This window comes from Humulus lupulus, chromosome 7, assembly GCF_963169125.1.
Source record: "Humulus lupulus chromosome 7, drHumLupu1.1, whole genome shotgun sequence".
NCBI lineage: Eukaryota > Viridiplantae > Streptophyta > Magnoliopsida > Rosales > Cannabaceae > Humulus > Humulus lupulus.
This window is the reverse complement of record NC_084799.1, coordinates 172285117-172299624: the sequence shown is the minus strand read 5'-3', so window position 1 is coordinate 172299624 and position 14508 is coordinate 172285117. Positions and strand designations below refer to the sequence as shown.

General features: G+C 28.9%; 1 protein-coding gene across 4 annotated transcripts; it reads left to right on the top strand.

The window, feature by feature from the left end:
• The first annotated feature begins 502 nt into the window (after positions 1 to 502).
• LOC133788822 ((+)-neomenthol dehydrogenase-like) lies at positions 503 to 9090 on the top strand. 4 transcript variants are annotated; one of them, XM_062226436.1, is made up of 9 exons: positions 503 to 661; positions 1028 to 1158; positions 1803 to 1863; positions 6512 to 6625; positions 7213 to 7308; positions 7440 to 7689; positions 7914 to 7991; positions 8276 to 8461; positions 8581 to 9090. In XM_062226436.1, exons 5-9 carry the CDS (start codon positions 7286 to 7288, stop codon positions 8956 to 8958), a joined length of 915 nt encoding a protein of 304 aa, XP_062082420.1. In that variant the 5' UTR covers positions 503 to 661; positions 1028 to 1158; positions 1803 to 1863; positions 6512 to 6625; positions 7213 to 7285; the 3' UTR covers positions 8959 to 9090. The 4 variants fall into 4 exon arrangements, with proteins under 4 accessions (XP_062082420.1, XP_062082417.1, XP_062082418.1 ...); XM_062226433.1 differs by lacking the exon at positions 1803 to 1863; XM_062226434.1 differs by lacking the exon at positions 1803 to 1863 and having other exon boundaries at positions 505 to 756.
• The last annotated feature ends 5418 nt before the right edge of the window (positions 9091 to 14508 follow it).

Sequence of the window (14508 nt, the reverse complement as noted above, 5' to 3'; positions counted from 1 at the left end):
GGGTTGCCATTGGTAGTGGCTATAGATGCTCTGATACCAAGTTAAATTATATGCTATTGAATGTTTTGTGTAATCACAGCTCAATTTAGAAGGAGCTGAGGTGATTATATTTATAGAGAGTGAGTGGTACAAAGAGGAATAAATGGTGAGCTGTCATGCTCTTACAATGTTAAGGAAATAACAGAAAGAATATTATAACAAATTCTAATGTCCTACCACTCAATTTACAACAATTCTAACAGAAAGATATTCAGGACAACTTTTGATATTGCACAGCTGACACGTAGCTAAGGTGCATTGAGCACTAAGGTGAAGACCTCTGTAAAGGATTGGTTTCATTTCTTAACACATACAATGATCATAATTCGGGGGCAAAAATATTATTTATTTTAAATAAAATACTGAAATTTTCAACTAGTATATAAATAATGTTATTCATACTTAACTTTGCATAAAATGATATTTTTGAATATATTTGACATTTGGGCTGCCAAATGAAGTTTGCCGTTTCTTAAGTCTAACTTTATGAGGGAAAGAGGCCGAAGTTAAGGTAAGGTTGGACTCTATACTTAATTTTTTCATTTGAGGATGTCGATTGCTGCTGATTGTCCAGTATACCGGTTAGTGGTTCCCCACCCCCCACATTCCATTCCTTGTACTGGTTAGTTGTTCTAATCTCTCAAGATCTTCTCCTCGGCATTTCCCTCTCTTGCATTTCTCCTAATCCTTCCATCTTCACATTTAAGATCAAAATAGGTAACTATTTCTGTATTTATTTTTTAGATTTTCATTTTGAAATCGGTTTAATTAACATTAAAAAAATTATTAGTGATGCATTCGATTTCAGCGTATTATTAGACTTCGTAACCAAGAATTTGTACTAATTTTAGAACTAGACTTTGCAATGAGTAGATTAGTATTTATTATTTTTAGGTCATTTAGGTTTTTTTTTCCTGCTAGTGGGTAATGAGAAGGTAGAGTATAATATCAATTATGAGGTTTGTCAAATGCCTTACATGCCTTTCAGTGCTGGAAACTTGATTGCCGCACACTCAGGTGCTGAATTGGAAGATTTGTAAAGGATTTTGATAGTAATATTGGACCTGCAAGTGTGGAGTTTCTCTCTCTAAGCATCTAGTGATCTAGGGCCGACTTATTGTAAGTATTCTCTCTCTCTCTAAAATATGGATTTGGTATGTTTTGTTTTTCATACGCATTACTATTTAAGTATGAATTTTACTTTTCTGTTGAAGCTCCTTTGATGCTATAGGTATTTTAGCTTAGATTTGTTTTACCAAGATTTGTTTTACCATTACTATGGCGATTCAGATTAGAGGAAGTTAAACCAAACCCTATTTTCATTTATTAATTTCTGATACAAAATTGGGCCAATTGAAACAATAAAAGCTGCTTTATTTCTTTTTTATGAAAAACTGAGTTCTTGGAAAGAGTTTTTGTTTGGCATTTCAATGCAAAGATTCTGTTTCAGTAATCTTTATATAATAATTTGGATGTATATGCAAAATAATGTATTCTATATTCATTTAGTTCTATCTATGCCTCCTTGATGTCATACTTGTATTAGTTACAATTACTGACTATGACTATGTCTTTTATAAAAGAACTATTTGTAGGTCCTGCCTTTTAGTTGCTTCTAGTGCTTGATTGGGGACTGTTTTTCTTGACCTGTTTGAAAACAAGAGTTGCACATGTGCTTGTTTTATTTTATACATGTGTAAAAGCGATTGTTTGAATTTTATTTTTGGTACTGTAAATTATTCGAATTTTTTTAAAATTTGCAGGAGATTCGTTATAACTACAAAAAAAATTGGATAAAAACACCCCTACATACTCATTTAAGAGGTGTGTTGTATCGGTAGGGCAAAAAGTACTACCCTACTACAGTTATTCCCAAATTTTTAATAAAAATTAAGATTATATATTATTATAATAATTTATAATATTAATATAATAATTAAATATATAGTATTGTGTTAATTATTATTATAATAATGATATTTTAAAAATATTTGAATTTATAATAATATAATTACTAAATATTTATTTTATCGAAAATTTATAAAAAAAATAAAGATTATGTATTATATATTATTATAATAATATTTTATAACATTTAAATTTTATAAATATTTAGTCTTGTATTAAAGATTATTATAATATGATATTTTATAATATTTGAATTTATATATTAATATAATTATTAAATATTTATTGAGTTTATATTTTTTTTGGACCTTATGTTTTTTCTCGTGTTTTAAAAAATTTATTCTTGGACCCTATATTTTGTAAAATAGTTCAAATAGACCCTTAAACTCAATTTAAAAAAAAAAAAATTGAATATAACAACACAATTTTTAAGCAGAATGATTTTATTTTTGTTCTGAATTGTTAGTTTGTTGAATTATTTATGATTTCAGTTGAGAAAACTTTGACCAAAATCGGGTTTAGGGTTCTATTTGAACCATTTTACAAAACATAAGGCCCAAAAAGTAATTTGTCAAAACACAGAGTCCAAACATGTAAAGAGACAAAACAAATGGTCTAAAAAGGTATAAACCCATATTTATTCTAGGGTTTATACATTTTTAGACCCTGTGTTTTGTCTCATTACCTGTTTGGACCTTGTGTTTTGACAAATTACTTTTTGGACCCTGTGTTTTCTAAAATAGTTCAAATAGACCCCTAAACTCGATTTTGATCAAAGTTTTTTTAACTAAAATCACAAATAATTCATCAAATTAACAACTCAGAACAAAAATACAATCATTCTGCCTAAAAATTGTCTTGTTATACTCAATTTTTTGTTCATCAAAATCAGGTTTAGGGGCTTATTTGAACTATTTTACAAAACATAGGGTCCAAACAAGTAATAAGGTAAAACACTGGGTCTAAAAATGTATAAACCATTTATTCTATTGTATTTTTAATTGGTTTTAAAGGTATATTCCTAAAATCGTTAAATACACATTTTTAGCAATGCACGATTGCTTAGTTTTATTTAGAAAATTTATTAATTATTTTTGTTAAGTTTTTATAATTGTCATATAAATTTTAAATAAATAAACAATATTATATATAAAAGAATATCATAAACATATTAAAAGAAAATTTAAACCAAAATATTATTTATGGTTTTTTTTAGAAAAAAAAATAATAACAATTTAGATTACAAACAACTTATTGAAAACTTGTTTATTCTTGATAGAATAGAAATATTATTTTCATTTCTTATGTAATTATATAATTATACTATTTGTACATACGTCACTTACATATATATTAGGCGTAAGTAACGTGCAATGCACATTTGCTTAGTTTTATTTTTTAAAAAATTATTAAATATATTTATTAAATTTCTATGATTGTCATATAAATTTTGAATAAATAAATAATATTATATATATAATAATGACATAAACATTTTAAAATAAAAATTAAACCTAAACATTGTATATGGTTTTTTTTTTAAAGTAGGATAACATTTTAGATCATAAACTACACTATTTGATGTATCAAACATTCATGACATTCAAATCACACATTTATGATTGGAGAAAAAATTTGTTTATTCTTGATAGAAGATAATTATTAAATATCTGGTTTTGTACTAAATATTATTGTAATAAGGGTTTTTTCTTTTTTAGCTGCGGTCTCCATTCTTTACACTTTGTAATACTTAGGTCCCAAAAGTTGATTTTGTATTAGTTATGTCCCCAATCTTTTCAAATCGTATCATTTAGATTCATAAATGCTATTTTTATTACTTTTTTCTTTTAAAATACATAAAAAATATTAAATAATTGGTAAATCATTCTTAAAATATTTGGACATTTAATTTATGACAATAATAATCATAACATGAGAAAAAAAATATTTTCATAACATTTTCAATAGTACATAATATTTTCTAAAATTAAATTAATATTTCATTAAAAAAATATTATTACCTACATTGTTGTTTTATAATTAATACTAATAATTATATTATCTCGATTATCTTGATATTTTTAATTTTTATTATGTTTATGTTTGTTTATTTCATACTTTTTTAAAACTTAATAGTGTATATAAAGTTATTTATGTGCATATATATGATTTGTTATAAGTTGTATTATAGAAAAAATTATAAAATAAAAATAAATATTTAAATGATAAATATTGATAATCTTGTTATTAATATTAAAAAATATAGGTGAGACTTTTTTTTAATGAAATATTAATTTAATTTGTAAAACTATTAAATATTTTTTAAAATGTCATGAAAATAATTTTTTTTAATGTCATGTTTGGTATTGTCAATAATTAAGTAGTTCAATTTTTTTAAGATTGTTTCACCTTTTTTATAATTTATTTATTTATTTTGAAAGAAAAAAGAAATAAAAATAGCATTTAGGGACCTAGATGATACGATTTGAAAAGTTTGGGACGTAATTGATACAAAATTAACTTTCGTGACCTAAGTGTTACAAAATATAAAGAATGAGGACTGCACTACTAAAAAAGCTCTTATAGTAATGATATTTTATAATATTTGAATTTATATTATTATAATTACTAAATGTATATTATAGCAAAATTTTATAAAAATTAGGATTATATATTACATGTTATATATTATTATAATAATTATAACATTTGTATTAATATAATTATTAAATATCTAGTTTTGTGTTATATATTATTATAATAATGATATTTTATAACATTTGGATTGATAATAATGGCGACAAAACTACTCAAATAGTTTCGAATCTTGCAGTTAAATACGTATGTAAAAAATTTGACGGTAAAACTACTTAAGTAATGGATTTTCTTACACTTAACTCTATGTCATTAAGTCAACAATTAAAATTAATCTTGTGACACGTGGGAGCCTCTAATTTGTCCAAAATATTTTTAATTTTTAATATTTTATAATTAATTAAAAATAATAAAAGATTCAAGAAAAAAATTTAAAAAATATATATTTAAATTCCTAAACTATAATTTTTAAATATTTAAAAATTAAAAAGAAAAAATAAAATAAACTATTTTGAATTCCAAAAAATTAACACGAGTATTTTAAAAACTAAAAAATATTAATTTAGTGGAAAATCTGAATAAAATCATAAAAATTTCATTTAGATTTTGATTAAAATCTAAATATAATCTAAATTTCATGTTAATTAAAAATGAAATTTCAATGATTTTTATAAACTTTTTTCATTAAATTAATGTTATTTTTTTTTAGTTTTTAAAATACTTGATTTAATTTTTTATAAATTTAAAATATGATATTTATTTTATTTTTTATTTTTATTTTTTCTGAATTTTTAATAAATTTTAAAATTAAAAATAGTTTGGACGAATTGGAGGCTGTCATGTGACCCAAAAGGTTAGTCAGTTGACTTAACGGCAGGGAGTGAAGTGCAAGAAAATTCGCTACTTTTGTAGTTTTGACGTAAATTTTTTTTACATAGGTACTTAAGTACAAGATTTGTAACTACTTGAGTAGTTTTGCCACCATTATCCCATAATAATATAATTGATAAATATCTAGTTATAATAATGATATTTTATAATATTTAAATTTATATTATTATAATTAATAAATATATTTTTTAATTTATTTTAAAAATATATTCCGTTAAATATTTTTAATTTATATTATTATAATTAATAAATATATATTTTAATTTATTTTAAAAGTATATTCGGTTAAATATTTAGAATATTCTATTAATAAAAACAAATCGTTATAATCAAGAATTTATGTTATCTACACATTTTAGAGATATTGTATATATAATATTTGTTGTTATTTAATATGAATATATATTTATATAAGTTAGAATAAAAAATAATATGTTTTTTTATAACATATAGATTTATATTAAAATAATTAATAAATATTTAGTATTGTATTAAATATTATTATAATCATGATATTTTATTATATTTGAATTTATATTAATATAATTAATAAATATTTATTTTTAATTAATTTTAAAAGTATATTTCATTAAGAACACACTTTTTAGAATAGATATAGATAAAAGTGTTATAAATATTAATTTTAATGAAAACAGCCATTTTGTGAAAGCATATTACAAGCATATATCTAAGATTAAAGGAGTCTTACAATTCTTATGAAAGTAGACAAAATTACTAAAAAAATAATCTAGTGTGTAGCCACTAATTTTCTTTAGATCAAAAGAAACGTAAGTATTGAACACTTCTTTTTATGTATGTATATATATAAATAATTGTCTTCATTATATTACTTCTAATGCATGTTATATTCTTGTCATCCTCAAACTTGGCGAAGTCACCAAGCTGTGATCATAAGAATTATTCCAAGTATATTATATGGTCAAACATGAATTGATAAATAATTTAGAATAGGACTAACATATCTTGTTTTTATTTATTATTGTTATTATAGTACTGATTTTTTGTCTCTAAATAGTGACTCAATTAAGCCTTATGATCATATCTCGTGTACATACAGGGTCAGCTCTCTCTCAAATAATCCCAACTACTTTCTACACTTTCTCTCAACCGAAGGAGTCACATAAAATTCAAGCTTATACACATACACATTCTACACTGATCCATTTATTCTGTAAGTATAATTTTGCAAGATTCCCTGATTATAAGTAACATATATTGCCGTCCTGAAATTAAAGTTTAAGTGTATTGACTTTAATTCTTTATGACTCGAACAGCACATTACTCTTGTATTATTATTGTATTAATTTCAAACTTAACTGGAACAGATATATCATATGGTCCAATGTTGCACATCCTTAACTATATTTAATAAATAATCTTCAAAGATCGTTATCCATCCTTAACAATTTTCTTATTTATAATTTGAAATGGTAAGGAAAGATATTGTAAATTCTGGAAAAAAAAAGGATGGATGGATGGATGTTTTTGTTATTATATCAATATCATTGATTTTTTTAAAAGGGTGCATGGATAGTCTATGATATGTTATTTGCAGTGTAGTATGTATAGTAGTATATATTACTCTATCTATAATTTTCTTAAAAAAAACTATACATGCATTTCAAGCAAAACATAAATTACATAATCATCATAGAACGAAAGTCATTGGGATCATGCATGAGTTTAAATCAAGCTATACCAAAGCAACAGAGCTGCTGGTCAAGTAGCTGATCTCACTCGCTTCTATTGATTGAGCAGAGCAAAAGGTATATGTAGGCATCACCACAGCTACACAATTCTCATCAGGATTCACAACACCAAACACCAATAAATGGCAACTGAGTCATCACAAAGGTAAGCATTCTTCTTACGATTTTTATCTTAAACATCATTTCATTATTCACATACTATAATAATGATAATGATAATGATGATGATGCTTTTTATTTGGTGTTGAATTTATATTTATATATATATATATATAGGTATGCAGTGGTTACTGGAGCAAACAAGGGGATAGGATTTGAGACAGTGAAGCAGCTGAGCTCAGAGGGAGTGTGTGTGGTGTTAACTGCTAGAGATGAGAAAAGAGGGAGAGAAGCTACTTCAAAGCTGCATCAGTTAGGTCTCAGCTCAGACTGTGTTCTTTTTCATCAACTTGATGTTTCGGACCCGCTTAGTGTCCAGGCCTTGGCTCAATTTATTCACCAAAATTTTGGCAGACTTGATATCTTGGTAAATAACCTTAATTAACATTAAGCAAAAGTATATGTTTATACGTTCATACATATATATCTACTATCTGACTATTTATAACATGTTTGATTCTATATATTATTATTATTATTATTTGTAATGGCGGAGTGTTAAATTTAAAGAATCATCTATTTTTAGTGGATTAAGTTATGAAGGCTTTTTTTTCCCTCTGGATTTGAATATTTGTTGTTCACACTTCACAGGTTAATAACGCGGGAGTCTCCGGAAGTGTAGTTGATGAGGATGCGTTGAGGGCAATGAACATAAATCCTGCGGATTGGGTAAATCATAATTTGCATGTATCAAACTTATTACATCTATATAAACATTCTATGGTCTTCTTCAGCTTTTTATTTATTAATGGTGTGCTTGTTTATGGCATTAGGTAGTAAGTGTCGTTACTAACTGTTATTCCTATATATTTTTAATCACGAAAACATTTGTTTCTAATTTCGATTCATTAATTTGATTCCAATCTAATTACTAATCAATCTGCTTGTAATCATTTTAATTATATGCATATAAACATATCATATAAGTAATAGTTGTTATAATGATGGATCAGCTATCAGGGAAGGTGGCCAACTTGGTTCAAAGTGTAATGAAACAAACATATGAGAAGGCAGAAGAATGCTTGAATATCAATTACTATGGAGTCAAAAGAGTCACAGAAGCTCTACTCCCTCTCTTGAAGCTTTCTCCTTCAGGAGCAAGGATAGTCAACGTGTCCTCTCTAAGAAGTGAGCTAAAGGTAAATATCCACTACTCAATTATCACTATAACTTGAAAACTTATAACAAATGATCCAATATTACTTTATCCTTTTTTCATGTCAAAATAGTTTAATTGGTTGAAATGAAACCATTACAGAGAATCCCAAGTGAGAGCATAAGGAAAGAACTTGGGGATTTGGAGACTTTAACTGAAGAAAAAGTGGATGGAATTTTGAAAAAATTTCTGCATGATGCCAAAGAAAATGCACTCGAAGCAAATGGATGGCATGTGATGTTGCCGGCTTATAGTATTTCCAAGGCAACCCTAAATGCTTACACTAGAATATTGGCCAAAAAGTACCCTAATATGTATATCAACTGTGTGCACCCTGGCTATGTTAATACAGATATTAATTGGCACACAGGAACATTAACTGTTGAAGAAGGGGGCAGAGGCCCAGTCATGCTGGCCCTTTTACCAGATGAAGGCCCCACTGGTTGCTATTTTGATCAGACCCAAGTGGCAATGTTCTGATTGTTGTTCTAATTAAAGGAAAACTGGGAAAGAAGATTTGGATCTACTTAGACGTGAGATTTCTCTTTTGGTAACGCCTGTTGGTATTTGTGACTGTTTTATGCGTATAAAAGTTTGAACAATTTACATCCACTAATGGCTTTTCATACGAGTAATGATTGGGATACACAAAATTGATTTACAATATGTATAATTTAACATAATGTGGTCCAATTTGAAAAATATTAATTGCTAAAATTAAGTAATCACATTTCTTACTTCAATTAATATTCTTATACCACTTTTATAACATTTTAAAACTATAGGGATATATTATTTTGGATCCTATGTTTTGCAAAAGTTATCGATTAGACTTTTTGTTTTGTTAAATAACAATTTGGACACTACGTTTTACAAAATGAAACAAATTAGTACATTTGATCTGATTTTGGTCAAACTTTTTTTTAAATATTACCAAAGTACTCCTACTTTTTTAAATTATTTGGTTTAGTAAATTAAAATAAAATATTATTATATTCAAATTCAATAAAAATAATAAAAAATTTATTTTAATTACAAAATACTTTAAAATGATTAGAAGAAATTAAAATTAAACCTAAACCTAAACACTAATCTTAAAACCTAAATTTAAATTAAACACTAATCTTTAATCTTTCCCGTCTACTTTTCTAAACTCTAGATTAATTTTATGCATACACATATGTCATCGTCAACTTTTAGATACAAAATCAAACCAGATACAAAAATTAAGAAAAACAAATTCTGAGATATAAAATCAAACCAAAATAACTGGGTACACATATTTCATCATCACATTTCAAATCCAAATTTAATAATCAAAATCATAGTTAAAAATCTACATATAAATAAAAAAATCAATCCCATATTTCAACATTACATCTCAAAATCAATATCACAACTCAACCTTTTTTTTCTTCTTATTTGTCCTCAAACATAAAACGTAGTATGAGGGACGAAGCTCCCCGACGCTGGCAGTTCATAAACCCAGATCTAGACTGTTGGGAGGGACGGAGCTCCTCATCGTCGACCTTTCACAAACTCAAATATCGTTTTCAACGATGGAGCTCTTCTAACCTCATCTTGGCGACAACCATCTGTACGGTGAATGTAACTACCCAAATTTACTAATAAGGCTTAATGGCCTTGATTAGTGTGCCGGGAGGGCATAAATGAGATTAGAGTGAATACTATTGACTTAAATGTGTGAATATGTGATTGATGATGATTATATGATAATTAATGATATTATGTGATAATATGAAATATTTATGTGATGTATGTGAGAACCACATTATTATTTGGTCAGGTTCATAGAGCGCAACTCGAGACGATCCTAGGGTCAGATAGCGGGAAAAGTCACAACAGGACTTAAGATATGACTTTGGACAAGTCAGGGGTATTTTAGGTATCGGGTAGCTATTTGGATTATCGGGTTATGAAAATAAATATATGGAGATATATTTGAGGTTAGGATGTCTAGATGGGAATACTGAGGGATTTTATCGTTTTGGCCTCGGGGACGGTTCCGGCACCCCGAGCCTTGGGATTAACTTAATGAGTGGGACAAAAGCTAGGAAGCCTTTAGGAAAAAGATAAACTGACCTTATTTTCTTCCTTCAGTTTAGTCTTCTCTCTCAAGGAACATTCAAGAGATACTCAAGGGGAAAAACAGGGGAAAATTCTTGAGAAGTTGGAGCTGTAGATTGTTGGGAACTCAGAGGAATTCATGGGTAAACTTGAGGCTTAGCTCAGTGAATAATCCAGGACTAAATCAGGGCTAAGGTAAGCACTTAATTTCTTTTTCTGTGATTAGAACTTCTGGGTTTTCTTGTTGGGTTATTGAGGAGGCTGTGGTTTTATATTTGAAGGCAGAATTGAGGAGGAAACTTGGGGATTTTGCTAGGTTTTGGCTTGGTGAAGTGGTTCAGCAGAAGAGGTAAGTTTCAACCCATGATTTAAAGGTTTTAATTTGGATTTGAATGGCTGGTTTAGGTGTTTATAGCTTTTGAGTTTCAGAAATTTGAAAAAGGAGATTAGTGTATGCTAGGCTGAGTTTTCTGTGGAATTATGTGGTTTAAGTCATGCCAAAGGAGTTGGGATTAATTGGTTATGAGTTGGGGAGCTTTGGGATGGTTTAAGGTGAGGTTTTAAGCTTTAAAATGGTGGGTTTTCTGGGTTCGAAAGGAAGGGTCGCGGCTCTGTTCTAAAGCACTGCGGCCCTAGGATGAAGATGAGCCAAGGGGGCTCGGCCAAAGGTGAGCGCCGTGGTGCCCAAGGCAAGGGCCGCGGCGCGTGTCCTCTTTCAGGGGTGGTCCTTGGCTCTGTTTGAGGCTAGGGCCGCGGCTAAGCTTGAAGGGCTGCAGCCCTTGGTTGTGCACATGAACTTTTGAGGGTTTTAGGCATGGGAATGTGGTCTAGTATGCTCAGGATTGATTTCACCACCGTGCTTGGTGGAATTCGGATTCCCGGGAGTTAGTTTTGTAACCGGAAACCTATATTCGAGTATTAATGGAACCCTATACTTTGGTTGTGACTAGGTGATAAAGGCTTAGGCTCGGGATCGGATCATGCTTGAGGGGCGTTGCTCATAATCAATAACCGTACAAACTAAAGGTAAGAAAACTGCACCTGGTTGAATATACGTGACGGGACTAAGGGCTCCCTTTTGTAATTGCTTGAAATGATGGTATTATGCCATGCAAGCTATTTAGTGAACCAGCGGCCTAAGGGTGCCGAGGGTTACACTAGCGCACAGGGCGCGACTCGGCCACTAGTAGCCGAGGACAACTTATTATGCACTGAGCTCGGTTTAAGCGGGCCAGAGTCAGTGGGTTAAACAGAGGGTGCAGCCTAAGTCGTCGGCCCTGAACACTATGTGATATGAGTGATATAAATGATTGATTGCATCCTGAATCTGAGTATATTGTGAGTTATTTGATGTGAGTTCATGCTTGATGAATGAACTGTCTGGTATCATTGATGGTGTTGTATATGATGTTTTCTTGCTGGGCCTTGGCTCACGGGTGCTACGTGGTGCAGGTAAAGGCAAGGGTAAGCTCGATCAGCCCTGATTGGAGAGCTCTGCAGGGTAAATGTACATGGCAGGCCGCTCAGCCACCATGGTTGAGGAGATTACATGGACAAGAGGACCAAAACCTTGTATTTTGCCTTAGTATGGCTAATGTTTACTTTTAACTGTTGAGTTTTGCAAACCAGCTTTTAAACACTGATCTTTTGGGGATCCCTTCTGTAAATTGTTTATAATTTATAAAATGTATCTTTTGAGGCCAAAATGTCTTTTAACCCTAGAACACTGAAGCTAATGACACGTTTTTAAATTAATGACTTGATTAGCAAGTCTTGCACTTTCTAAGTACACAGTGTAGCGGTCTTGGCTATCCAGGGCATTACAGTGAAGACCTGCAATAAGAAGATTGAGGATGACATAGGAAGATGAAGCAGATGAAGGAGAAGAATAATTCAAGGGTTTTCTTTATGACAAATAACATTTTAGGATTTTTTTATTAGTTTGTTTGTTTTTATCTTTTAATGAGATTTGATTTAAGGTTTAGTTTTATTTATATTTTGTTTAAATTTACTTTAATTAAAATAATATTTTAGTTTGTTTATTAAAATTGTTTTATTTATGTTTAATTAATTAAAATATAATTTTTTATTTTTCTTAATTTTATATCAATTTTTTTATTGATTTTTAATATAATAATATTTATTTTAAATTACTAAATAAAATAATTTAAAAAAGTAGCGGTACTTTGATCATATTTAAAAAAAGTTTGATCAAAATCAAGTTCAGGGTACTAGTTTGTTCCATTTTGTAAAAGGCAATGTCCAAATTGTCATTTAACAAAACAGATGGTCGAATCACTAACTTTTGCAGAACACAGAGTCTAAAATGATATTTATAGTTTGAGGCCCATTTCTATTTATAAGTTCAAAGATTTTATTACTATTTAAAAAAAATATTGTCATTTATATTATAAATTAATTACAAATTAAAAAAACGTCAAAATTGGAAATTTTTGTATAGCCATATTTAATTAGGAGATATATTATTTATATCCCCATTTTTAGTCATTACCCATTTAATTAATTACCTTTTATAACATCTCGTTATTCACTCTAATTTTCACGATATTCCTACTCAAAGCCCTTTCCCTCTCTGATTTTCATGGTGGTTCTCAACAACATCTAAGTTTGAGGAAGAAGATCTTATGATGCCCAATTTTATGGCTTGATTAATGGTTATGATTCGATTTTCTACGTTTTGGTTTAATTTTTATGGGATTTTGTGGTTTTGGTATTTTGAGATGGGAAATTTGGGTATTTATGCATAGTGTAGGTTCATATATCAAAAAAATACCATCATTTATCAACATTCCAAAATAATGCTACTATTTGCTTGGTTTCCAAAAATACTATTTCCATTTTTTTTAGCCTCCATTTCTCTTCTCTCACTCGGGTCACCATTTAATATTTTGGAAAGTTATGACAGCTACCACAAAACCATCATCATCACCAAATTTCTTTGAAAAAATGTCTCCAACTTTGACATCCTCCTCCCTTTTTTTCTTCTATCTTAAAGTATCCATTGAGACTAAAATAAAAATGCCGATGATAGTTTTTGACGATATAAAACTTAAATCCACTAAAGTTCAATTAAGACACTAATTTATGCATTTAGAATAAATCTGTGCATGATTTTTTAGTTTTTTTCACAATTTTTTAGATTTAAAACGTAAAAATTTGCAGAAAACTCGATATGCATCGATGCACAGCTCGATAGGCCCTTAAATATCATAATTTTCATGAAAAAAATTATCTGACTCGACACACCTCGATGCCACCTTGACATGGCTCGATGCAATTCATAGAAAGTACATAACTTTTCACTCAGGTGTCCGTTTTAGATATTTTTTTTAATTTGGGTATTTTTTTGTAATCTACACGTTTAAGATGTATACATACACATATGAGAAGTTTAAAGCTTGAAAATATACCCAACTTTGAAAATATAGGGATATTATTTTGAACTTTGGGGTGTTTTCAAGCTTTCAACTTCCCAAATGTGTGTGTACTCAAAACAATACCCAAATTAAAAAAAATCACATAAAACGGACACCCGAGTGAAAAGTTATGCACTTTCTATGAATTGCATCGAGTTGCATCGAGGTGTGTCGATGAATGTCGAGGTGGCATTGAGGTAGATGGTTTTTTTTCATGAAAATCATGATTTTTAAAGGCCCATCATGATGGGCATCGAGACACGTCGAGGTGTACCGAGGTATATCATAAAAATTGTGATTTTCATGAAAAAAAAAACCATATGCCTCGATGCCACCTCGACTCACCTCGATGTAATTTATAGAAAGTGCATAAATTTTCCCTCAGGTGTCCGTTTTAGGTAAAAAAATTTAATTTGGGTATTTTTTTGAGATCTACACCTCTAAGATGTGTACACACACATTGGAGAAGTTCAAAGCTTGAAAACACCCCAAAGTTCAAAATAAT